This window comes from Paramecium tetraurelia (assembly GCF_000141845.1).
Source record: "Paramecium tetraurelia macronuclear, complete genome".
Lineage (NCBI taxonomy): Eukaryota > Ciliophora > Oligohymenophorea > Peniculida > Parameciidae > Paramecium > Paramecium tetraurelia.
The window spans coordinates 504762-529770 of record NC_006058.1 but is presented as its reverse complement, the minus strand read 5'-3'; the positions used below and the strand labels follow the sequence as shown (position 1 = coordinate 529770).

The 25009-nt window shown below is 25.7% G+C and overlaps 10 protein-coding genes and 1 non-coding gene across 11 annotated transcripts; 5 read left to right on the top strand and 6 right to left on the bottom strand. All coding sequences in view use genetic code 6, as the record gives it.

Annotated features, from left to right (window-relative positions):
• The first annotated feature begins 124 nt into the window (after positions 1-124).
• On the top strand, positions 125-5213 carry PTMB.237c (hypothetical protein). Its single annotated transcript, XM_001347026.1, has 2 exons — positions 125-2645; positions 2668-5213. The coding sequence occupies 2 exons, from the start codon at positions 125-127 to the stop codon at positions 5211-5213; spliced, it is 5067 nt and encodes a 1688-aa protein (XP_001347062.1).
• A 1285-nt stretch (positions 5214-6498) lies between these two features.
• Positions 6499-10481, top strand: PTMB.236c (Microtubule associated protein). Its single annotated transcript, XM_001347025.1, has 2 exons — positions 6499-6565; positions 6589-10481. The coding sequence occupies 2 exons, from the start codon at positions 6499-6501 to the stop codon at positions 10479-10481; spliced, it is 3960 nt and encodes a 1319-aa protein (XP_001347061.1).
• A 209-nt stretch (positions 10482-10690) lies between these two features.
• On the bottom strand, positions 10691-12309 carry PTMB.235 (Protein kinase). Its single annotated transcript, XM_001347024.1, has 4 exons — positions 10691-10979; positions 11003-11592; positions 11615-12145; positions 12169-12309. The coding sequence occupies 4 exons, from the start codon at positions 12307-12309 to the stop codon at positions 10691-10693; spliced, it is 1551 nt and encodes a 516-aa protein (XP_001347060.1).
• A 73-nt stretch (positions 12310-12382) lies between these two features.
• PTMB.234 (hypothetical protein) lies at positions 12383-12928 on the bottom strand. Its single annotated transcript, XM_001347023.1, has 1 exon — positions 12383-12928. One exon carries the CDS (start codon positions 12926-12928, stop codon positions 12383-12385), a length of 546 nt encoding a protein of 181 aa, XP_001347059.1.
• A 136-nt stretch (positions 12929-13064) lies between these two features.
• On the top strand, positions 13065-13136 carry tRNA-Cys(GCA). Its single transcript has one exon. It is a non-coding gene; the product is annotated as a tRNA-Cys (tRNA).
• A 103-nt stretch (positions 13137-13239) lies between these two features.
• On the bottom strand, positions 13240-15140 carry PTMB.233 (Asparagine synthetase). The annotated part of the gene is made up of 6 exons (XM_001347022.1): positions 13240-13392; positions 13419-14301; positions 14330-14504; positions 14534-14741; positions 14767-14991; positions 15018-15140. 6 exons carry the CDS (start codon positions 15138-15140, stop codon positions 13240-13242), a joined length of 1767 nt encoding a protein of 588 aa, XP_001347058.1.
• A 1695-nt stretch (positions 15141-16835) lies between these two features.
• Positions 16836-19713, bottom strand: PTMB.232 (hypothetical protein). The annotated part of the gene is made up of 4 exons (XM_001347021.1): positions 16836-17033; positions 17060-17261; positions 17285-19614; positions 19642-19713. 4 exons carry the CDS (start codon positions 19711-19713, stop codon positions 16836-16838), a joined length of 2802 nt encoding a protein of 933 aa, XP_001347057.1.
• A 244-nt stretch (positions 19714-19957) lies between these two features.
• Positions 19958-21260, top strand: PTMB.231c (Prenylcysteine lyase). Its single annotated transcript, XM_001347020.1, has 2 exons — positions 19958-21109; positions 21135-21260. The coding sequence occupies 2 exons, from the start codon at positions 19958-19960 to the stop codon at positions 21258-21260; spliced, it is 1278 nt and encodes a 425-aa protein (XP_001347056.1).
• A 69-nt stretch (positions 21261-21329) lies between these two features.
• PTMB.230 (hypothetical protein) lies at positions 21330-22672 on the bottom strand. Its single annotated transcript, XM_001347019.1, is given in 5 exon segments — positions 21330-21846; positions 21870-21996; positions 22025-22390; positions 22410-22613; positions 22636-22672. 5 exon segments carry the CDS (start codon positions 22670-22672, stop codon positions 21330-21332), a joined length of 1251 nt encoding a protein of 416 aa, XP_001347055.1.
• Positions 22673-23023: 351 nt separating this feature from the next.
• PTMB.229c (40S ribosomal protein S30) lies at positions 23024-23321 on the top strand. The annotated part of the gene is made up of 2 exons (XM_001347018.1): positions 23024-23154; positions 23180-23321. 2 exons carry the CDS (start codon positions 23024-23026, stop codon positions 23319-23321), a joined length of 273 nt encoding a protein of 90 aa, XP_001347054.1.
• A 1152-nt stretch (positions 23322-24473) lies between these two features.
• Positions 24474-24979, bottom strand: PTMB.228 (hypothetical protein). The annotated part of the gene is made up of 2 exons (XM_001347017.1): positions 24474-24699; positions 24735-24979. 2 exons carry the CDS (start codon positions 24977-24979, stop codon positions 24474-24476), a joined length of 471 nt encoding a protein of 156 aa, XP_001347053.1.
• Between the last annotated feature and the right edge of the window lie 30 nt (positions 24980-25009).

Here is a 25009-nt window from a genome sequence, read left to right as displayed (position 1 = left end):
ATTCCAAACTCTAATTGAAATCTAAAACTAAAGTGAAATTTTCAAATAACAAATTTAATATTATAAAATAATATATTAAATTCTTTCTTTAGAAGATGGTTAGATTTATTAAATTAAAATTTAAATGGACAGCTTTTATATCTATATGATTTTGCTCCTTGTGGTAACTTCTAATTTGTAACTACAATTTACAGATCTACTTTAAGAAAAATTATCTTATTATTTAGATACCTCAACATCAGCCTAAAACTTGACTTGCCAAAGTCTTACAAAAGTTTATCGATCTCCAACAACTGGGACCCCAAGGGTTATGGAATTCAAAATAAATACTGCTTATGGTTATAATAAACTACTTTATACACTCGATTTACATGTTGAAAAGAGTTTTAATTCAAAATTAAGCTTTATTGAAAGTGGCAAGATTATACAGGAATATGAGGGTACTTCATACTCCTTTTTCTCTGGAAATTTGTGTTCTTTTGCAAGTTTGAAAACATTTATTCATTTTACATCGACTACATAAATGAATGAATAATAAGCAACTTTATTAATTAAGATAGATAGTGCAACTACATTTTGGATTAAAAATTTAAAGATTTATGCAGAGAGATGTTCATAACATTGTAAAATATGCTCTGATTCTTCATCTTGCTTAGAGTGCTTGCCTGATTTTGAATTAAATTCCATTCGATAATGTATATGTAAGGAATAATTCCTAACATATTTCCAAGGATAATGCATAACTTAATGTCCTGTAAATTATATTTTTGATGGCTTTACATGTATATAATACGCTCAATTAATAAATTTATTGTATGATGACACGGCATCTAAATTCACATTGCAACCTGATTACAATACAACTCAAAGAGTATGCTAAACTACTTTAGGTGGCAAATTTGTGGCAGGCCTATTTATTTAGAATGAAGCTATTGAATATAAGATTAATTAACCAGTAGGAACTGCAACCAACATATTATTGGAAGCTGAAATTTATGTTTTAAATTATATAACTAATATGCAGCAACGATTATCTATTAAGTTGAATAATAATGTGATAGGACACTACTTAATTATAGAGAATGGCAATTTTATGAATATATAAATTGTAGGAGCAGCAAAACAACATTCATGTAGTATAATTGGATTTACGTCTTGTATAAAGTTTATTGTATTATTAAACGTTGAAAATATCTCTGATCTGTCCCTTATATCCATATCGATTAATTTACCATTGGAAATAAAGGACATCAGTTGGGCATTATCCTATATTAAAGTCAATGCAATCACACCTCTTCCAATTATTTGCCCTTTGAAAAACTATAAGAATGAATGTGTTGATAAATGTCCAATACATACAAGAACTTCAGGAAATGAGTGCATAAGTATTCTTAATGATTACAAATTTGCCAAAATCTTAAGAATTGAATTCACGGATAGATTTGCCATAAAATAAAACTTAGATTTTGATGATCCCTGTGATTAGATAACTTATTTTTATCATGCTTGCTACTTTTATTAAAATCAGTATATTTTAGGAGGTGAGGCCATCTGGCAAAGTAAGTAATTGAGAATAGTCAATACTATGATTTAAGCACATTATAAAATTAAACTATTTTTTAAGGCTATTTTGATAGATCCTATTAACAGTGATTAAACTATAATTGTAAGTGTAGATAATCAAAAATATACTCTCAACATGAATTCACCAAATTCCTATTGCTTCAGTAGTGTAGCTACACCAGGTTGCATAATTCAAGAAGATCTTGGTTAAACTAATCCTGATTATTTAATTAACTTTGAACAAGAATTTGATCATTCAGCTTCACAACTTGAAATTTTTCTATACTGTAATACAAAATCACCTAGTATCACATATTGTGGTCTATATGATTTAGTAATTCTGTTAGCAAATTGTCCTCCTAATTGTAAGCTTTGTTCATCAGATTCAATTTGTTTATAGCCGGAATCAAATATTCAAGTATTTTATGATTGTCCTAGTGAAGGTTATTTCTACTCTGAGGGATCTTGCAAAACGTGTTAGAAATTTTGTAAAACCTGTAATAGTTAAACTAATTGTGTTGCTTGTCAGGATAACTATTTCTAATATGGAAATATTTGCATCTGTAAAATGAATTCTAAATAGGCTGAAATTACAGATTGTATGAGTGATAATTGCCATCCTTCATGTTCGATATGCCAAAATCAAATCAATTTGAATACTGTTAGCCCATATATCAAATTAAACTAACTTTGTGCTTATTGTGATCATAATGAACATAAAGTCTTGAATATTAATGTCTGTGAATGTTTCTAAGGATATTATATGGATAGATCATTTATACCAAGTATTTGTTAAAGATGTAAAGAAACATGCAAAACATGTTCAGATGAAAATACTTGTATAACTTGCTTTCCCGATTAAAATAGACTTTATTACAATTATAATTGTCAATGCATAGATGGTTATTTTGAAACTGGATTTAATCCTATTTGTATAAAATGTACAACTCTTTGTAAATCCTGTCTATATAAAGAAGACCGCTGTATTAAATGCTATACTGAATAATATAGGATATTATCTAAGGAAAATACTTGTGTGTGTCAAAATGGATATTACGATAATAAGGCAGATGTTTGTTTAAGTAATTAATATTATTTACCTAGAATGCAGCAATAATTGTAATAGTTGTTCAGATTATTCTATTTGCACATCATGCGATGAGCTTCAATTTAGAGTATTGAACTCACAAATCAAATAATGCGTGTGTTAAGAAGGCTATTATGATAACAATGACTTAACCTGTTTACCATGTTACTATACATGTAGTCGATGCAATAATTCAAATTTAATCTCATAATGCACTCTTTGTCCAAAAACTAGGTAGAAATCTGCAAACAATCTTGATTTTTTTGAGTGTAAATGTAGAAAAGGATATTTTGATAATGGTTATCTAGAATGTTTATCTTGTCATCATGTAATCAATCCCCCTAATATACACTAATGCTATTCCTTTTGCGGAGATCAGATTGTCCAATGGAATGAAGAATGCGATGATGGTAACTAAGTTTCAAGAGATGGTTGCGATTAATGTTTCATTTAAAATAACAACTGCATTGATAACATCTGTTTAAAATGTTAATACAATTAATGTCTTTAATGTATAGATGGATATTATATAAATCATGATTTTGCATGTATTTAATGTTCTGAAGAATGTCAAACATGTGAATCATAATAAAATAATTGTATAAAATGCAGATTTTCCAATTCTAATACTGAAGAATGTTTAACTTGTTCTTAAGAACATGGATTTACCAATATTGATAATTAGTGTCTTAGCATATGTGGAGATGGTATTCGAACATTCTAGGAATTCTGTGATGATGGGAATTTGTTGAATGGAGATGGTTGCAATTAGTTTTGTAATATAGAGGATGGATATGTTTGTGAAGTAGAATGCTTAAAGATCAACTATATTGAGATTTTACTTTAAGAAGATAGATTAGACAATATTTATGATTCAAAAAGAACGATCAAATTGAAATTCAATCAAGAAATCAAAATTTCCACTAATAGTTCAATAACGAGTTTTGTTCAAATTACTTCAAATACTCCTCATCTTATATTAACCAACATAAGTATTACTGACAATTCAGAATTTGAAAATGGATATTATAATATTGCTTTAGATTTGGATTTAGAATTAGATTCATCAGCAATTTCTCCATCAATTAATGTTATTATTTAAAACCATACTTTGATAACTAATCAACAGAATTAATCATTTAAAACAAATAGGGCATCTATAGAATTAATAGATTTTATTAAATAGGATCAAATTGTAATTTAAAATACCAAAAATCTAACTCAAATGAGCTCTTATTTCCTTTACATTTTACTAGGATTAGCAATATTAGCTATGATTTTTGGAGGCTTAGATATCTTTTGGAATCTTTTGGATACTTTATAACTTATTTGTTATCTCAAGTATTTTAATATTACTTACCCATTCAACCTTTAGTATTATTTTACTATTTTTGGATTTGCTGAATTTGATTTTATTAAGACTTATTTTGATTTTGAGTACTTGATTACTAAATATGTGGATACTCCAGAAAGTGATCACAAATTTTATTAAGAAGGATACTCTACAGTCTTTCTTTTAAATATCATCTCTGTCATTATTGTCTTTATTACAACAACTACTACGTTTATTATCATCAAAATTGTGTTATATTTTCTACATAAAGCTACAAAAGACTTTTGCGAAGACATTATAATGATGGAAACTAAGTAAATTAGTATATTTACATTTCTATTTTACAAATTAACCAATAGTTGTTAAAAATACTTCTTGAAAATTATTTGTGAATTTAAAAGTGCTCTCATTAGGACTTTTATGGCTTCAGCCTATGATTTAAATTTAGCTATTTTTTTGTAATTTAAGGATCTAAATTTTTAAAATCATATTCTTAAACTAAGTAGCATTAGTGCTCTAATTACATTTTTCTTAGAAATATATTTTATCTATTTATGTTTTTAATTGATGAATAAGGATCTGGCAACATTAAAATTAAAAGAAACCTAATAAAATTATGGATCACTTTTTGAAGGATTAAAATTAGTTTAAAATCATTTCCACCATTACTTCAACTTATTCGTTGTTATAAAGAAAGCAACCTTTATGGCAATTCTAGTTTTTCTATATGATACTCCCTGTTTACAAATTAGTCTGGTTTCTATTTTAAACTTATCATAAGCATTATTGTTTTTGTATAACAAACCCTTAGAAGATCAAAATGAACTTATCAAATAAATTATTTGTGAACTAATCTTATGGATGTCAGTAATGTTAATTTTGGTATATGGATTTAATGAGTAGACTAATATTTTGGATTCTCATCAAATCTCAAATATTGGTTGGATGATAATCGGATTTTTGTCCTTAATACTATTTCTATAACTAATCATTGATTGTAAGTAACATTTTTAATTCCTTGATTAAAAATATTAATTATTCAAAAGGTTAAGAGTCTGGTATAATTATTATTTTTAGAATAATAATAATCAATCTTCTTTGAATACAGAACATAGTCAATTTTCCATAGTATTTAATTAAAGAGCAAGACAGCAGACAAGTGCAGCAAAAATCCAAACTTAATCTAATTAAGTAATCTAAAGAAGAATTATCTCTTTTAAATTAAGTTGATTTAAGATTTCACATAAACTGATTAATTGTTTATTATTACATTATAATTAATGATTCTGTTATGCTGAGTTTTACAAGATCTATAAAAGGAAATTAAAATTATTTTATGGAAGTAGTTTAATTATCATAAAAGAATGACTCAAATGAGTTAATATATTTAATATAAATAGTTTAAAACTAGCAGGTGACAAAAATTATAAAATCAATATCATGATGTTAATTTAATAAATGTAGGTAAACGTCTCCATTTTGTTTCCGTACAAGTTAAATTCTCATCTAAAATAAATTTGAAGTGAGGAAAATAAGAAGTCTCGGGAATTCTATGATAATAAAGACACTCGTACAATTCAATAGCATTAAATTCTTCTTCTAAATTTTTGTTAATGAACAAATTTTATGGATTAAGTAAATCAACGACTTCAGTATAACTAATATTTTGAGGACGATTAGTCTTTTTAGATGTAGCATTGCTTTTCTTTTTTTTTCTAGTTTGCCCTTCTAAAGAATCATTAGTTGACAAAGATCTCAAAGAGTCATTCATGAAATTAGCAGTTAGATATATAATAAAAAAATTAATCAAATTAAAAGTCTCAACGATAATATTGTTTACTATTATATCAGTTTATTAAAGTTGTAAATCAACATCTCATTCATCTCGTAAAAAAGAAACTCTTTAGATGACACAGTAACAGAATTCTGTTTCTTTTTCAAATTCGAAGTTCTTTTTGAAAAATTCTTTACTTCATATAAGTAATACAAACTTTTACTTAAGATAAGTATCATTTTAATTATAATACTACTTTTATATAAAAACAATCTGATTTCATTTATTCTAATTACCAATATACTTAAAAAATTCAATTTTTCAGAACACTCTAGTATTAAATAAGGAAATTGCCATTGAGGATTCAATAATTTAAGAACTTTATGTAAAACAAATTTTAAAATGCTAAGCTCATTAATTTAACGTTTATGATGAATTAATATTATTTTAATCTTTAAATATTATCTAATTATAAATTTTAAATCTCCTTTTAGATCATGAATAGTAAAATCTTTTTGAGTTCCCTTCTAATCACAATAGATTTGAATCAATTATACATTTAGAGACTTATTTTTAAAATAACTTCATTTAAGAAAAAAATATTAATTACTAATTAATGTAAATGGTAGGTAATTCAATAATAACATTCTTTCTAATTGCAGACTACTCATGAATCATAAGAATATGAATTTTAACAATCAAATACTTAAAAATTAATTTTTTATTTAAATTAAATTCAAAATGTATATTGATGAATTGCCGGTTGGATAATAAAAGCAAAATTTCATGGTCGAGGAGTTTCCTCCTGGTAATTTAGATTTAATAAATTAGATTTCGATCCTTAATAATTTGATAAAGTTGATTTACCATTAAAACAAAGAATAAAGTCAAAGGTTTGGAAAGTTAGACTTCAAGGTTATGAGGAATTAGCAAATGAGTAAGAAATTGAGTATGAGTGCATTTTGTAAATAATACAAGACATACATGTTTAATGTCAAGAAAAAGCACTCTAGATTGCACTAAAATACTTTGAATAAAACCATTCACTAGAGTCTTCGCAATAGAAGGAGATAATAAAAGTGTTGATAGAAAAAGTGCTAATATAATAAAAATTAAAACAAAATGGATGCTAATTGGCCATAATACTCTTTCCATTTTGTAAATAGGCAATTTTTGAAATTATCATTGGAGAATTGTCTCATAAAAATCCTAAGATAGTCTAAGCATCCATCAGCTTACTATTAGAGTTACTTCAATAATATGGTGTAAGAAAATTGGATAATTTAAAACCTTTTTTCCCCATCCTATCAAAATTAACAGAAGCATAGCAAACTACAATAAAGGCTGATGCAATATCATTTTACAAAGAAGCAACGAAATGGTTTGGCAAAAATATTGAAGCATTTTTTGGTGGATTGAATGAAAAACTGTAATAAGACCTAAAGAAAATTACAGAAACCATAACAGAAGTTCAAAGAGCTCCAAATCAAGATGGAGATTTTGAAACTGGAAATCAATAATTGTATGATTTGGCAGAAGCAGTCGATGTATTTCCTAAATTTACAGATTCTTGGTGTGAAAAGGTCTTCCAACTTGAAAAATGGTAAGAAAAAAAAGAACAATTAGAAAATTTATAAAAAGCGTGTTCAGTTGCCAAAATGGTACCATCTCCAAATGTTTATTCAGTTGTGTAACTACTAAAGAAATTAATAAATGAGTAAAACATAGCCATATGTACGATGAGTATAAAAATTGCTGGACTTCTAGCAAATGGATTAAGAAAAAATTTTTATTAATATGTTAAAATATTAATACAACCATTGTTCGCTAGACTCAAGGATAAAAAATAGAACATTGTTGATGATACAATAACATCATTAAAGAAGTTCATTTACTGTTGCACTCTTGATGAACTATTTGAAGAAGTTAAGGCATTATTAGATGATAAATCATCCAGTCCAAAAATTAATGTGTTCATACTTATAGAGTTTTTCTTAGATGAATGCCAAAAAGAAAGGTTGCTTAAACTTTAATGCATAAAGTAGTTGGTTCCTATTTGTAAGAAATTAACTGATGATGGAAATGCAGAAGTAAGAACAAAAGCCATTATGTTATTAGCTAAAATATCAGTTTAAATGTACAGCGGTTCAATGGCTGTGGATCTAAAAGGTGATAAATTTACAAAGTATCAAGCTCAGGTTAATATTTATCTTGATGGTATAAAAGCTTTATAAGGCAATAATACAGCTAATTTCATACCTTAGAAATAAAATTTGCAGTAAAATAAGGAAAATATTCAGAATTAAGCAGTTGCTAATCCGAAACCAGAAACAAATGCAAATAAACAAAAATCAATCACTTAATCTTAAATTAACCAAGAATGCCAAGAAATTAAATATTAATCTACTATGACTCCTAATTAAGTTGAGGCATTTCTCAGATAATATAAAACTAAAAATAAGGATTAAAGTGATCTTGGCAATATTTTACTTGCCGTCACTCAATAATCTAAGCAAATTTTAACTTTCACTATGGACTATATAGTGGATAAGATAGGAGACTAAAAATAACTTTGCTATTAGTTATTTGAAAAATGTATGTAATCATATAAGCCGAATCATATAACTCAATTAATTACAAGCTTCAAGAATGCTCCTACTTAAGCATAATTAATTGAAGTCTTAACTTTATTACTAAAATACATTCCTTTAAGTGACAAAACTATTGATTAGCAGTTAATTTCTGATTTTTTAAAAGGATTCTAGCATTAATCTAATTCAAGGGCAAAATAACTAGTAACTGATTGCTAGAGTGCATTAAAATAATTATTTGAAATAAAAAAAGCTCCGTCAGAATAAAAACTAATTCCATTTTCATTAACATCATTTAGCGATCCATAAATTGATAAATTGAAAGAATAATTGAAAGTGCCTTAAATACCTTAACATTTGTATGATAAACTGTTTAGTTACAATCCATAATCAAATTTAGCTGGTGCATCTTATATTAGATAAAAAATTGCTTAGCCAGGAGAATTTACAGAAATCTTTTTTAAATGGGGCTATTTAATTTCTTGGTTTAAGGAAAGTATACCCTTACAGACAGAAATCATCATGTTATTTTAATTCCTGACTTAGTAACGTAAACTCAATTAATTAGAATAATAAATTGTATTATCTTATATTAAAATGATGATACTCTTATATATAAGAGATGGAATGCCAAGATTGGCATAAAGAACCCTGCCATTACTTATGAATTTATTAGCTGATTGCAATTAATAAAATGTATAAATAAATTAATTAAGCAAATTCGATGAATATGATGATATTTCTAATGCTTAAGCTAATTAAATTGCTTAATAAATGTAAGAAAGCATCTCTGAGTGGAATAATAATTCTCAACTCTAATAAAAGTCAATATTAGTTAATTTAATGTCACTAATTAATAAAGAGGATATTCCAAAAGAAAGGACTCTAGAATAAAAGAGAAACTCAATGAGAGTAGAAGCAATGATAGCATCAACTGTTGATTTTAAAAATAAATAAGAATAAATTTAAAGTTCTTAAAAACTTGCTCAAGAATAAATATCTGATAAAATGAATACCTTACAAAATCAATCATAAAAAAAGCTCCTATAACAAAAAAATTTTAACCTGCCAATAACTCAAAGCATGAACAGTGGGAATAAAAATATGAGTTCAAGTTGCTCCTAAATTCAAAATGTAAAAGAAAAGGAATCTGATGTTTTTGTGAGAAGCTTTTAATAAATGTATTGCAAGTTTAGAGAAACAAATTGTATTGAAAATTCTTAAAGTTTCGCTGAACAAATCATTTATCTATTAAGCAATCTATCAAATGATGAATGCTACGATAAGATGAATGAATTCTTGGAAAAATTAATACATGTCTTATCATCAAGTCAGTTTTACAAAAGCATCTCGTATAATTAATTTTATATTATCTTTGATTCACTAATTTTTAAGATGGTTGAATAGTCAACAAAGAATAATGTCAAAGATGGAGCATAAAAAAGTTGTTATAATTTAATCAATTCAAATTTAATTAAAATCTTAAATAATCAGGATTTATCTAATTTATATTTAGCATTCTTGGATATTTTAATTAATGTAAAAGAATCTGATAGATAAACTAAGTAATTTTATGCATTAGTCACTAAGTGTTTAAGTAAATCGGCAGATTAATTAAAAGGCTAGTTTTAATGGTCATAGGTTTAAGCAATTCTAGAAAAAATTAGTCAATATTTAAATAAATGTCAAAAGCCTTAATTGGAATACACTTAATATCATAATTGCTTATTGAATGCTCTCAAGACCACAGTTATATTTTTCTTTAATTACAATGACGGTATTAAAGTGTATTAATATATTATGCAAAACACAAATGAAAATTCCATTTTAAGATAATGGATATTGGATGTGCAAGAAAAAAACAATACTAATCTAATAGTTGATTTAGCCAAGTACAGAAGATCAAGAGACACGCATTTTAGTTAAATAGTTGAATTACTAAAAATAGATTTTGATAAAACTGTTGAGTAATTTGTATCCATAGTGAGAAGATAAACTATCAATTGGAAACCTTTAGTAGAATTTCTAAATCCAGATCAAATAAAATTTATCGAGCAAAGATTAGAATCAACATCCCATATGAATTTATTGGAGAAAAAAGTTGGCGAATTAGAAAAGATGTTAAACTAATGAAAAATATATATTAAAGCTTTTTTTAAACTATTATTAAAAAAATAATTGTTTTTTTATTCAGGAATAATAGAATTACAACAAATAATTAAGAATATACTTTGTTGAACACATAAAACATGCTATAAACGATAATTCTAAAGATTTTTTGTTATTTTTTAATATAATTAAAGGTTTTAGTCAATAAATCTTATTTATATTTTATTATTATTTCACATTTTTTGAGGATTTTTGGCCAAAATATTTGCTATTTCTTATTGTAATTCTTGTTCACTAATAAATTGTTTCTTAATCATCTATTATTTATTTGCTCTCATAATAAGACAATAATAAAATTTGAGAAATGCTAAAGAATAATTACCTTTTTCATCAAATTGAAAACACTCCATCAATTTTATTGAATTATTTTAAATTTTTTCTTGGCTGAATACTTGAATTGAATCCAGGCTTTATCTAAATAAATTTTCTGTGTATTTACTATATAATAAGGAATTTTCAGATCTAGATATATTTTATTAAATTACAATTATGTTTTTAAATAGTTTTGCGGATCGTTGATGTCATCTATTTGGATTTATTTAATTTATGGTTATTGTAGGATTGGAGTAGATTATTAAAAACCGACTGACTTAGTATTATCTGAACTAGTACTATTCGGTATGTAGGAGGCAAATCGAGGAGCCCCATTAGGTTTGGGTCCTTCTTAATTCATAGTAAAATTAGGTTAAAATTATGTAGCATTCGGAGAAGGATTTGTACTTCTCAAACTTTAATTTTGAAATGTTGTAGGACCAACCTGCTTTGGAGTAAATTTAACACCAGCATTTAAGTCTGGATTTAAGGTTTTTCTAAATTGATCGAATTTTTTTGGCTCCTATGTTTACATGCAAATTAATTTGTTTGAATAAATTTCATGAAATTTAATTCTTGTCATAGGATTGTATACAATCATTCCTTGAATCAACTCCTAAAGATCGCTGTTGATGTTTTTAGATTTGTCTTATATTTTGAAAGAAGTATTTTTTAAGTTATTTATAAATACTTTTATTGAATCCCCATACTTTGTTTCAAATGGAGGCTAACCAAAAAGAAGTTGATAAAGCATAATTCCAATCTAGAATTAATAAATTTGATACTGAATAAACATCAACTTGGCTTTTTCCATTGGGTATCTTTTTTAATTACAATATTGCCTAATCTAAAGTTTCATCATTTATAAAAGTATTAAGTTCTGGAGCCGCGTATACTGGAGTTCCCACTTTTGTCATTGTGATATCATTATTTTTACAAACCTTACCAATTCCAAAGTCGGCTAGTTTATAAATAGGTTTTCCCTAAAAATCATTAGATATTAAGATATTTTCAGGTTTGATATCGCGATGAAGTATTGCTTTTTCGTATAAGGGTTTATATCCGTTCAACAATTACTTTAATATGTTTATAACTTCATCAGAAGTGAAGCTTCCTTTTTTAGCCAATTCATCTTTTAGATTAGTAAGACATTTTTCCATTACAATTATTAAAATTTCTTGATTTTCAAAAGTTTAATACTAGCAATAATACACTTTAACAAGATTTTGATTATTTGGGTATGCTTGGCGTAAAGTATTTATAATATCAGTTTCTCTGCTCATATAATTAGAATCAGAGCCTTAAGATCTTATAATCTTAATATGTAAGATATAATTACTTTAGCACATAATATGTCTTTCGCATTAACTTTTGTGCAATCATAAACGGCACCATAAGCTCCCTTACCGATTTATTTTGATTCATGAATGATAAATTCTCCATTGGTATATGTGTCTCCTTGCTTAAAAAACTTAGACATTAAAAAAATGTTAATAGAAATATAGAAATTGTTTTTTATATTGTTATATATGAGATTAGAGATTGTAATTCTATCAATTATCATCATTAATTAATTATAACCAGCCGCAAATGAATTATTCTGTATTTTCTGTTTTTTTTTAAGTCTCCTCAATATATTTTTTGTGTCTTCTTAATTTTTGATGCTAAAATAAATTAGACATATTTTCTAATGTCAAAAGACTCTCATTTTTTCTATTTGTTAGTCCTGATCCATTAGTTTAATTATTTTATCTCATTTTTTTGATATCATTTATAGTTACTTTTTTAACTTATAAGGACAATCTGATTTCTAATTCCGACAATTGTGAAATTCTAGTTTTTAACTTCTATTTAGGTTTTATATTATCCAAATAAGGATGCTTTAGTTGAGAGAATTCATATTATAAGGAGTCATATTGATATGAATGCGATTTATTTCTTTTATATTAATTAATAGGAGGCAATAAATCAATATTTTTCTTCCCAATATATTTGTTAAAATCGTTAAAAATTTAATTTAAGGGATTTTAATCTTAGTATTTCTACTATTGAATTGTCTATTTGTTTCTTTTGTATAGATACCTGCTCGTCACACTCATAATAAGTTAATTTATTTGTAATCTGTAAATTTGTATTAATTTAAAGTTATATAAATGAGAATAATTTTGTATAAGAAAACAATGGTAAAATATATGCAGATCTATATAAGTAGAGTGTTGGGATAAAAGTCGTTAAGGGAGTATAGCTCAGTAGCAGAGCAGCAGACTGCAGATCTGTAGGTCTCAGGTGCGAACCCTGATGCTCCCTTCTTTTTTTTATTTTAAATAAAATAGTTCTTAATTATTAATTAATATTAAATTAAAATTAAAATTTCGCAAACTATTTAATGTACTAATTTTTTTATAGAATATCACAGTTAAAAGTGATCCTATACTTTGATGCTTTCATCTGTAATTTTGTCTTCTTCTTGTAGGATTTCCTTGAGTGCATCATTGTGTATTGATAAGACTGCCCTTCCAGACTCATCGGTATTTTTCTTGAAAGCCTCATCCCATTCCAAAGCCTGAAAGATATATTGTTAATAGATACTTTTTCGGTAGAGCAAGCTATAGACTTGCCATATGGTACTGTCAAGGCAGAACTATCACTAGGAAAGGCAGAAGAATAAACTTATCTGAACCAATATTATTCCTTATCTCTAGGGGTTGATACGGGATAAGTGGTTGAGGCTTGAGCGAATTCTTAATCTGAGACTAATTGATTAGCCCTTTCGATAAGTCCATCTCTCCAACTGTAACCAACTCCATCACTGAATTGTTCCTTTTATCTCCATAATATTTCTTATGGAACAAACGGATTTTCTAGATCTTCAAAGGCTTTTCTTAATATATATTTCTCAATTTATGGTTGGAAGGCATTGATCATTTTGTATTTTGGATCAATAGACATAACATATTCAATCCAAGCCTTGTTCATAAATGGTGGTCTAGTTTCAATACCCCATGCTAAACAGGCTTTGTTAGCTCTTAAGAGATCATATTTATGTAAATCATTAAGTTTTCTAATTAATTCTTAATGGAATTCAACTCTGTTTGGAGCTTTGTGGAAATATAAATAACCTCCAAATAATTCATCACTTCCTTCTCCAGTTAAACATATTTTAATTCCCAATGCTTTAATTCTTCTACACATCATATACATAGGTGTTGATGCTCGAATAGTAGTGTTATTAAATGTCTCTGTGTGGTAGATGACTTCTGGTATATAATCTAAACCCTCCTCAACTGTATAGGTGAATGAATGATGTTCAAATCCATGATATTCAGCTACTTTCCTTGCAAAATGTAAGTCTGGGGATCCTTCCAAACCAATACAAAAAGAATGAACCTTTCTCATTCCTCTCTTGCTCAAATCAATCTCACCATTTTTAATCAACTTTGCAACAATACCAGCAACAATTGATGAATCAACTCTAAAATCATAATCTAAGATATCATTACCCTCCTGATATAAATAGACCAAATGGTGCATCTCCTTTAACTTCTCTTCTTACAACATCAATAAATCTATCTCTCATTTCCTAAAAATTGATTTCTCCTGTTGGAATATGATCAAAATTATGCCAAAGTGGGTTGTACCATTTCTTAATTTCATTAGTTTGATCAATATAATGACCTATTTGTTTAATAATAATAAATTCTAACCTGGAGGGAATTATTTAACTTCAACCACTTAATCATGAATTCCCTTTAATTCTGATGATAAAAACAAGGCTCCGTCTTTGTTGTATCCATAATACAAAGGAATAATTCCAATATGATCTCTTCCTGCATAATAAGTCTGGTTGTTCATATCCAAGACAATTGTAGCATGCATTCCATCCATGTGATTCCAAAAATCATTTGGACCATACTTTTATTATAACCTAACCTTATACTTCTTTATAGAGCATTCCCACGATCTCGGAATCAGAATTGCTGCTAAATTTGTATTTTTTTTCGAATTCTGGCTTGATTGACCAATAATTGTAGAGCTCTCCATTTTACATGTAGTAGACATTTTAATCATCAACTAATTAGAATGGTTGTCTTCCTCTATCACTTAAATCTACGATGTTCAATCTTTCATGAGCTAGGATATGATAAGTATCTGGGCCTGCTTTCTTACCAAATAACAAACAAAATTTACCAATATTATGATACGAGATCTATCAGGACCTCTATGTCTTTGTCTCTTTGATAAATTGTAAGCGAGAGTTCGAACTTCAATATAAGTTCCTTTAATGTTGAAAATTGCCAAAATTCCACACATATTTAAATTGGAATAACACAAACGTGTAAATAATTGTTATAAACCTTGTAAATGCGTATCAATTAATATGAAATATAATTATTAATATTCAATGTGGCCAATAAAGTTATTAAGTATTATTTTGTTTTACTTATAAATCATAATTGATATCATCAAATAATATATTCTTGAATTCAATAAAATATTGCATCCTTTGCCAAACTTCTTATTAATATTTCTATATATAATTTTTCAAATTTTATAAAAGAATTATATGTTATATGTGAAATTTTTCCTAATTTTCTTCTATTTCTATCACCTTATTCGTTTAAATCTTCTAAGTTAAAGTAAATTAAAAGGTTAGCATTGCATATAATTCAGCAAAAATAAGTCTAAGCAACAAAAAAAATATAAAATTTAATAAAATCTTTAAACCTCTAGAAATGCAAAGGATTAACTATATTATAGAAAAATAAATAAATTTATAATACCTCAAATACATCATAATGCGTTATAAAGTGATCTTGTTATTATAAATATTTATAATATAAATTTTATATCATAATACTAATTATTATAAAATTAACAATTATTATTTATTATTTTTTATTATAATGGTTAAAAAAATACTACTCATCTTAATTTAGAAATTTACAATTGTTAAAAGTCATCCACTTGAAAATATCTAATTAATTTTAAATCTTAGTTTTATATACGCTATTTGGGGCATTTAAAAGTAACTTTACAAAATTCAAGATACACACATTTTATTTTAACCTTTTCTTTTATTCCAAATATTCTAGAGTTAGAATACATTCTTATTTTAATTTCCACTTTCTACTTAAATAACTACATTGTTAAAATCCTTTTAATTACCATTTTTGTAACTAAAATTGAATAAAGTTATATTTTAATCTTGAGTGATTTGACTATATTTTATAGATACTTTTTATTGATTTCCTCATCTGAATTGATTAAATATTTTTATTGATCATATTCTCATCATCATATTTCTGAGTCTAATTCTTTAGGTTAAGTTTTATTTTGAACTTCCAATTTAATCAAGGATATTATCTTAGTGAGGCACCCTAAAAATAAAATTTTTGGTATATTTGCTATGTCTCCTTTTTTATTGAGTAAAAATATAAAAATTAAAGGTTGTTTTTGATTTATATGAAAAACTTCCATATGGATATTATTCAATAAGTTTTTTAATGAAAAATAATTTTTAATTAAATTTAGAATGACTTAATAATGATGTATTTTACTCATAATATCTAAAATTGAAAATACAATTATTCAGCTAAGTTTAGTGTACAACAATAAAGTTAATTAATAAGGTCCCTAAAATAGAAATTTTTGATAGTTAGATTTCTACTCTATATTAATTTTTCAAATAAAACTTAAAATTAATATTTAATAATAAAATTTAAAATTTTATCTATCTCAAATATCATAAAACTAATTAGGAGTTAAATTGAAATACAAATGAGTGAAAATTTATAGACAAAATTAGCAATTAAATTTATTTTAATTCTATATATTATAATTATTTTAATTTAAAAATGAAATCATATTATATCTTATTAATCAGATATTTCTTTCTAAAATCAATTTTAATATGAATCAAACCATAATTTAACATATTTCAAATAAATTTAATGGTAATTTTGAAATTTATATTAATGTTTTATATTATACAATTAAGAATAATAATCAATCAATTAGAATAGCATTTGATTCATTTCCACCTTTAGTTTACATTTTATTTTAAGACATAATTTGATCATCGTTGTCGAATTAATGAGAACTTCTTTCAAAATTAGTATACCCTTGTGAAATTAGATCATTATAACCGTTAATTTAATTATTTTAAATTATTGCATAAAAAGGATCCTTAGAATCTAAAGTACCCTTAATACTTTAAAATATTTCTTTACATTTTAATCAACAGTAATTTAATCAACTTTAATATTAAGTTATTAAATTTTCTTAATAATTCCCCATTAATAATGATCAATCCTCAAGCTAATAGAATTTTTTTTACAAATTGGACAAATCCATTTCATGTGTTCTGCATGAATCATCATTTCCAAATAACTATTTAAGCTAAAACACTGTTGATGTTGACAAAATTCTCCTCTAATTTATTATTTAGTTTGTACCTTGCAGGTATTTTAATTAAATCAAAAGAGTATTAGCAAACAAGACTCACTTTGGATTTATCTACCTTGATTTCGTGTTTTTAAACATCGGTTTTAATTTGAGACAAAATACTTTGATTAACTATTGATTGAATTATTTGTTCTAATCTCTAATTTTAAACCACAAACAATCCAAATATATATATTTAATTTGGAATCTCTTACCTCATTTTAGAATCTGGAATAGTTTCAACACAAGTGAAAGTGTATTTTCTTTGTATTTCATAGATATTTTTAAATTCATCAAGATTAATTAAAATGCAATGATCCTTTCGCTTTCTTAAGCATGACTTTTCAATAAGAGGTTTGAATTCCTTAATGGTAACTCCATTAATAAGAAGAGTACAACTATTAGGAAATGTGAAATCAGTTAATCCATTTTTATTCATCATAACACATCTAATTTCAAGTAATAATTCAGGATTTCGAAATAACTCTTATGCAATTGTGAAATCAAGATGTATCCTACTTTTAGATCTTTATTAATATTGATATTCTAGAAATCCTAAAGTTTAAACAATCTTTTTGAATGGATTTAATTTCTCAAGTAAACAAGATGAGCAAATATTAGCCTCATTTTCAATTTCTATCAATTTTACTTTCCCATCAATTTATTTACAATAATTGCATTAATTCCAATTTGTTGATATTTTAAGATATTAATGAGCTTATTAACTAATGTTATTATTACCAGTATCATTGGACTCTATTTTAGGTTTTTTCTCTCTCAATCTTTCCAAATTTACACCATCCTCAACACTAAAGATTAAAGATTATGGGGGATTATTGGTTTAATTAATCTGCTAGTTTTACTTTTCAGCAAATTTCATTTACCCTTAAAGTTATCTTTAATTTATCTATTATTGATTAAGTTTGTTCAAATATGAATTTTTCTGTCTGAGAAATTTATTACTCTTTTCTAAATTAATATTTGATTAATCATTTTAGTTGAATTATTAATTTTATAAAATAACATTAGATGGCTCTTTAGGAATTGCAAGTACGGGATTCGAAATTGCCGCTAAATTAGGATTTTAAATATCATTTTATGAATTTATTTATTGCAATATGCTATTGCTTGTATTGGATAGAGAATTAATTAAATTATTTCTTTCTTAATTTTAAAAATAATTGTTGGAATTCTATTAGGGAGGTTAAGATTAGATGATTGTGTATTATTTTTCTAGTAATTATTTTTGCTTTAGAATTTCAAATTGAATTTTATCATCAGTTAAGGATTATTCTTGATTCTACAATATAGAACTTTAGGGTTGATTGATCTATTGTTCAACTTACATTCCTTAGATGATATCTTAATCCTTATATTGATTGAATGTTTTTTGTCTTGTATTGTTTTTTTTTTGTTAAATTTTATTACTTTTAACATGGATTAGCTCATCCATTTGATACTTTCCTTGTAATTTTTGTTAATCCTAAATATTTTTTTATTTTTGTGATTCAGAATCTGAGATTTAGATCACAATTTCTCCTTCCTCAGGAGATGAATCTATAATAGCTCTTGATGGTTTTTTTTGAATTTGTATTTATCTATTTTTTCTAAAATATTATTCAATAGTTTTGTTGTCCACAAAGGCTCTATTATTTTCTCTTTCTTCTTTATTTTAATCAACATTTAATTACTTTTTATTTCTGATAAAGTCATTTAATGTCTATATTGGATTAGATTAGACTTAATTTTTAGAGTCTTTTAGGCTCTATTTCTTATTTTTTGAGGTTGGTTCCAAGTCATGATCCTTAACTTGTCTTTAGAATATGGATTCTATTAATCCTTATTCTTTAGAAGTGATTTTTTAAGTTTTTTCTTTGCATATAATTTAATCTTGATGACTATCAATAAGGGGATCAAAGCTATACTGAGATAATTTTGGCCCTTGAGATATCATTTAATGAAGGTTCGCTGAACTGTGAGTACATATATTTTCTTCAATCTCTAATAAATCAGATGGGTTTGACTACTTCAATTTTACTTTTTTTTTATTCCTAATCATGTCTAATTAATCCTATTTTTGCTTATTTGACTCTTAATTTGATTTTGTTAAACTCTTACTTTATAATGGTTAATTGTTTTGATTAGAATAATTTTCATTTATTTTCTTGGAATCACTTCTTTTTATTGAGGACTATTCTAAAATATTAGTAATCTCATTTTCTGCTTCAAGATAATTTATAAAGAACTAAGCAAACTTCTTCTAAAAATCCTAATCTTTTATATTACTGAAATTTTGTATTTAGAGTTATTGGCATATGTTTATCAATTGCCAATCTTAATACTATGAATAATTAATTGAACGTGTTACTTGATAAATAGGACAACTTGGATCCTTGAGCAAATCAATCATAACATTTTCTAATAGTTTTTTATGCTCCATAAATTTTATAATTAATAAAAACTTGATTTAAATACATACAAAATATGTAATCAATTATATCAAATATCATTTCAAAAATTAGTAATAAATGAATTTTTAAGAATTATTTATATCCTTCCAATTTTTAATATCTTCTAATCACTAAAAATGAGTTTTCATTTTGGACTTCCAAAAATAAATAATAAAAATTCAACAGAATTAATGCAATTAAAAACATTAGAATTTATTTTACCTTATCATATAAATGATTTTTATATTAAATCTGCTATCTACATTGGCTTATGCCCAACGAGTTGCTATAGTCGGATGTGGCATTGGAGGAGCAACATTGTCTTAATTGATACCAAGTGCTGTTGTATACGAATCATATTATTAATGTGGAGGAAGAATTAATCATGTTTTGATACCTGGGTTGAGTGCCCTTGAATTTGGGGCTACATTCTTTATTAAAGAAAATGAATATGTTCTGAAATAAATCGAATAAAGAAATTTAGAATATTACAAGAGAGATCTAGGTAAACTAGCAATTGTAAAAAACAAATAATTTGTCTTGCAAAAGGCTGATTCAGATATCATTAACATTCTAAAGATGGTTTATAATTATGGACTCTCGCCTAAAAGAATGAAAGATATTACAGACTAAGTTTTAGTTAATTTTAAGTCAATCTACACGTTTTTAGAAAGTGGTTAACATTATAACAATCTTAATGAGTTCTTATAGATCATTAAATTGAATGATATTAAAATGAACTTTACAGAATATTTGAATGAAAATGGAATTGATCAATAATTTTAAGAAGAATTTGTAGATGCAATTTTATTAGCAATTTACAACTAAAAGGATGTTAATACTATTGCAGGGTTGATCACTATGGTTGCTGCCTTTAATGATGCATATTCAATCAAAGGAGGAAATAGATAATTAATAGATGAAGAGAAAATAAATGTTATACATTCAAAAGTTGACATGATACATCGCTTGTAGAATGGAAAGTATAAAATATTTAATGATGAGTATGATTATGTGGTTGTAGCTACTTTAGTCAACTTAGACATATCATTTGATAACATTAGAGAAATGAATAATTTTCAATATGTAAAATATTAGAGCACCTATGTCTATGTTGTTGCAGGTAAGATTTCTCAAAAATATCTTGGCGTTAATCCAGAAGATCTTAATACAATCATTATTCTTGATGATGCTAATCTCACTGAACTCAAATAAGAGTGTGTAAAATGTTTCTAAGGTTGGAATGTCTATAAGGTACAAGGAAGATCAGAATTATAGTTAGACCAGATCTTTGAAACCCATTAAATAGTATATAAAAAAGTATGGGATGCAGCATATCCATAATTTAGTTAAAATTTATTGAAAACAGAATTTGAATATGAAAAGGTATCTATTTTTATTTTAATGTAAGAATTTCTTCTACTTAAATTCAATTGAAGGGTTAGCCTCATGCATGGAACTTATAATGATTCAAGCCAAAAACATAGCCAATATTATCAAAGAGAGACATAATTTATTAATGCATGAAGATTTATGATATATTTAAATTATAATTTAAAAACATAAGATAGTCAAAAAAATTATGCTCTTCAGTTTTTCTCTAAATTCAAAATATTGAACAAGATCTAGAACAACAAGAAAGTGAGGAAGGTATTTCCTTCTCTCCTTCTAAAATTGTCTATTTTTATGAATAAGTAGTAGTTTTTGTGGTTTCACCATATTTTTTCGTTATTTATTTTTTTCCTTTTCTCTTTTCCATATCTCCACTTTCCATCTCAATCAAATCATCTTCATCATCATCAATTTATATAAATTATTGATCTTATTTCTTTGTAGTAGAGCTTTGGTAAGACTTTGATTTCTCCTCAAAATCCTCCTATTGATGTTGTTGTTATTAAAAACTGTTCTAATATTATTGTTGTTCTCCTTATTGAGATTCTATTTAATCTTCGAAAACTTCTACTTATTGATTCAACAAAGGATTCCCATTTTCTTCCAACACTGTAATTTTCATAAAGCTTGGCTTTTTGTTGATTGAACTACCCATTGAATTTATTGATAAGTGAGAGTTCTTCTTCAATAATTTACTTGTTCCAGTATGCGTCTCTCTTTTTAAGATCGGCCTAGAATAAATTTATAATTTAACCAAAATAACTCTATATTATTTAAATCACCCCCATATTTGATTTCTAACTATTCTTTTGGAATATACTGTAATATTTATTAATATTCTGTAATAATTTTTATTTTAACCTATAGATCTTTGATTTTTTCTAAAATTCTAATCAACAAAATAAATACCAGTGAATTGTTTGACTATGTCATCTATATCGTCTGGTCCATTAACTATTAAAATTTTATTTAAGTTCCCATAAAAATGCAATTACAAATACAATAAATCATCTAATTCCAGTACAGGCAAATCAATATCTAAATCCAAGATGACTGTCCAATTTTCAACATAATAATCAATTAACAACTATCTTTTAACTGTTTCCAAAAAGTAAGCAATTATTTTTATATCGCAATATTATCTGATTACAATAACAGGGCGATATTAATTGTCAAAACCGCAAACATATAGATGTCCTTTTCTTAATTAATTAACATTGTCTTGTTTGGAGTATTCCTATAGAAAATTTAAATGAGATTAGCAATTCTAAAGCACTATTAGTATAAAAATAACATACAATAATTGCTTTTTCAATATTATATTAGGCTGCCATTAACATTTTCAATAGTATACTTCTTTTTAATTTAATCTGTAAACCATTTTCCTTCATTTTCGTTTTAATCTCTTCAATTAATTATTTCTCATAATCATCATAATCAACATTTTCAAATATGTTCCTTTATATAGATGGTCCATTTCCGCTTTTTATGTAAAATTCTTAAATAGCAATTTCTTATACCACTATGTAAGATGGATGTAATTCCTTCATAAATCATTAATATTAATATTTTAAATATTGTGTAATTCCATTAATTATAAAAATATTTCTTAAGAGATTTAGCTTTCCATAATGGAAGAGATCATATTTGTTAGCTAATCCCATACTTTAAAATTTAATTGTTTTAATAAAACTATTGTAAAATGCAAAAAATTATATATAATCATTAAACTTTTAGTTAATCTGTCCTTCAATCTTTTATATTGGAGTGATTTCTCTTAATAAAATCTGTTCTCAAATCTAAACTACTATCTGATTTTTTCAAGTCTCAAAATCTGAACGAAACACAAGATGTTAGCCCTGATTGATTAATCAAATAAATTTAAATCTTTTTATTAAAAAATTTATTATGGGAAAACTTCACGGAACCTTAGCCAAAGCAGGTAAAGTTAGAAAGCAAACTCCAAAGATTGAAAAATAAGTCAGAAGACACAAAATCCCAAAAGGAAGAGCCTACAAAAGAATCTGCTTCAATAGAAGGTCTTCACTCTTTATATTCTTTTAGATTCGGATCAGCAGCAGCCTCAACAGGACCATAATAAAAGAGAAAAGGACCAAATTGGCATGCAGGAAGAAAGGACTTAATTGAAGAGGAAAGAAAGAAGTAAGTCGAATAAAGAAGACAAAGAAAGAATGTACCAAAATGATTAATAACATACAGTAGATTATTTACATACAATAAAACAATTAAAATTAGCAATCCCTAAGTGATGTAGTAATCTATTGTCTAATCCAGTTTTCTATTGTTCTAAGCTGTCTAAATTTTAATTTATTTTGCTACCAATCACTAAATATTAATTATTTAAACGATGTGAGAAAATAAGAATAAAATCATCATTTAGAACTATCTTAACTATTCCTCCTCCAACTTCTCAACGTATCTAAATTTAATCCTATATTTAAATTTTTTCTTTGAGGCGTAGCTCTTTATGAAAAGATTATCACCTTCTTTGGATAATTATTAAATTATGCATAACGATAATTTTAAGGGGATTAATAATATTGCTGCTCATTTTGAAGTTCCTCTCTTTGCACTGTGATTGACTTAGCATACCTTCTCGATACATTTTAATTGAAATCAAAGTTTATAGACTTTTACTCAGTCTTTAAATGACTAATTTGATATTTAATCTCCTTCAATTTGTTTTGCTTATAAAACGGTTATCTATTTGAAGATTAGAACCTTGTTTCATTAAATACTGCTTAAATTTGTGTCTCTCCAAGAGACTTCTAAGCCTGCTATTTTGCTTTCTTCACTATAGAAGATATTTTCTAATATAAAATGGAAGGTTAATTCTATTCTAAACTTTTTTTTTGCTTCAACTGATATAAAAGCTGCATTCTACAATAATTTTCGCACATAACTTCAAATAATTAATATTCACTTAAAAAATTATTAATCTGTAATAATCATATTATTAAATTAAATGCCATTTAAAATTCTATACAACAATATAATATCTAAAAGTCATAACAAAACTTCTTTATATTATCTAGAACAATTGTAATTTTCGATAACAACTTCTTCGAACGATGTGAAATTTCATTTAATAACATTGTTTAATACTGTAATTTAAAGATCTAACCAACATATTTCTATTCTTCAGAAGAGAATGAATGTAATTTAGAGAGACAAATAAAGATGGGGAATGATTTTAAATTATTTTAATAACAATTGGATGATGATCGAATTAAGTTGCTTAATTATTCTTTAGGAAATATTATAATTAATTTCATACTTAAGTGAGAATTATATCTTAATTGTTATAAATAGTAGTTAGTTAAAATTCATAAGGTGATCAAAAATCATTTCCTTGTTTCATAAGCTCTGAAAGTTCTTTTAGTTGTCCAAACATCTGAACATTGGCTTATAAATTTTTGAGGGCTTTTTCTAAACTGTCATTATTGTTTTCTAGTATGGTCTTGAATAATTATTGAATCCTTTACATTTTTATTTTTTAAGAATTGAACAGACATTTCCCCTTCTTTATAGACTCTCTTTATTAGCTATCGTAAATCGTGGATCTAAAATTGAAGAATATAATACTTCATTAATCAACTCTTATTGCTTATTTTCTAAATGATTTACTTACGATTACAGAACTTGATTCTCATTTCTCAATTTCTAGTTCTCTTATTGTATTGCCTAGGCTTTCTGTTAAAGTTGTTATGGGATTTGATTTAATGCTTAAAGCAAATATGATGATGATTGAGACTAAAGTTTCCTTATGAGATTAATTACATTTATAAGTTAGAGATCAGATTACTAATTGGGTGAAGGATTACATGATTAAAATGCCAACATATCAAGAGTTAGATTATATTTTATTAATAA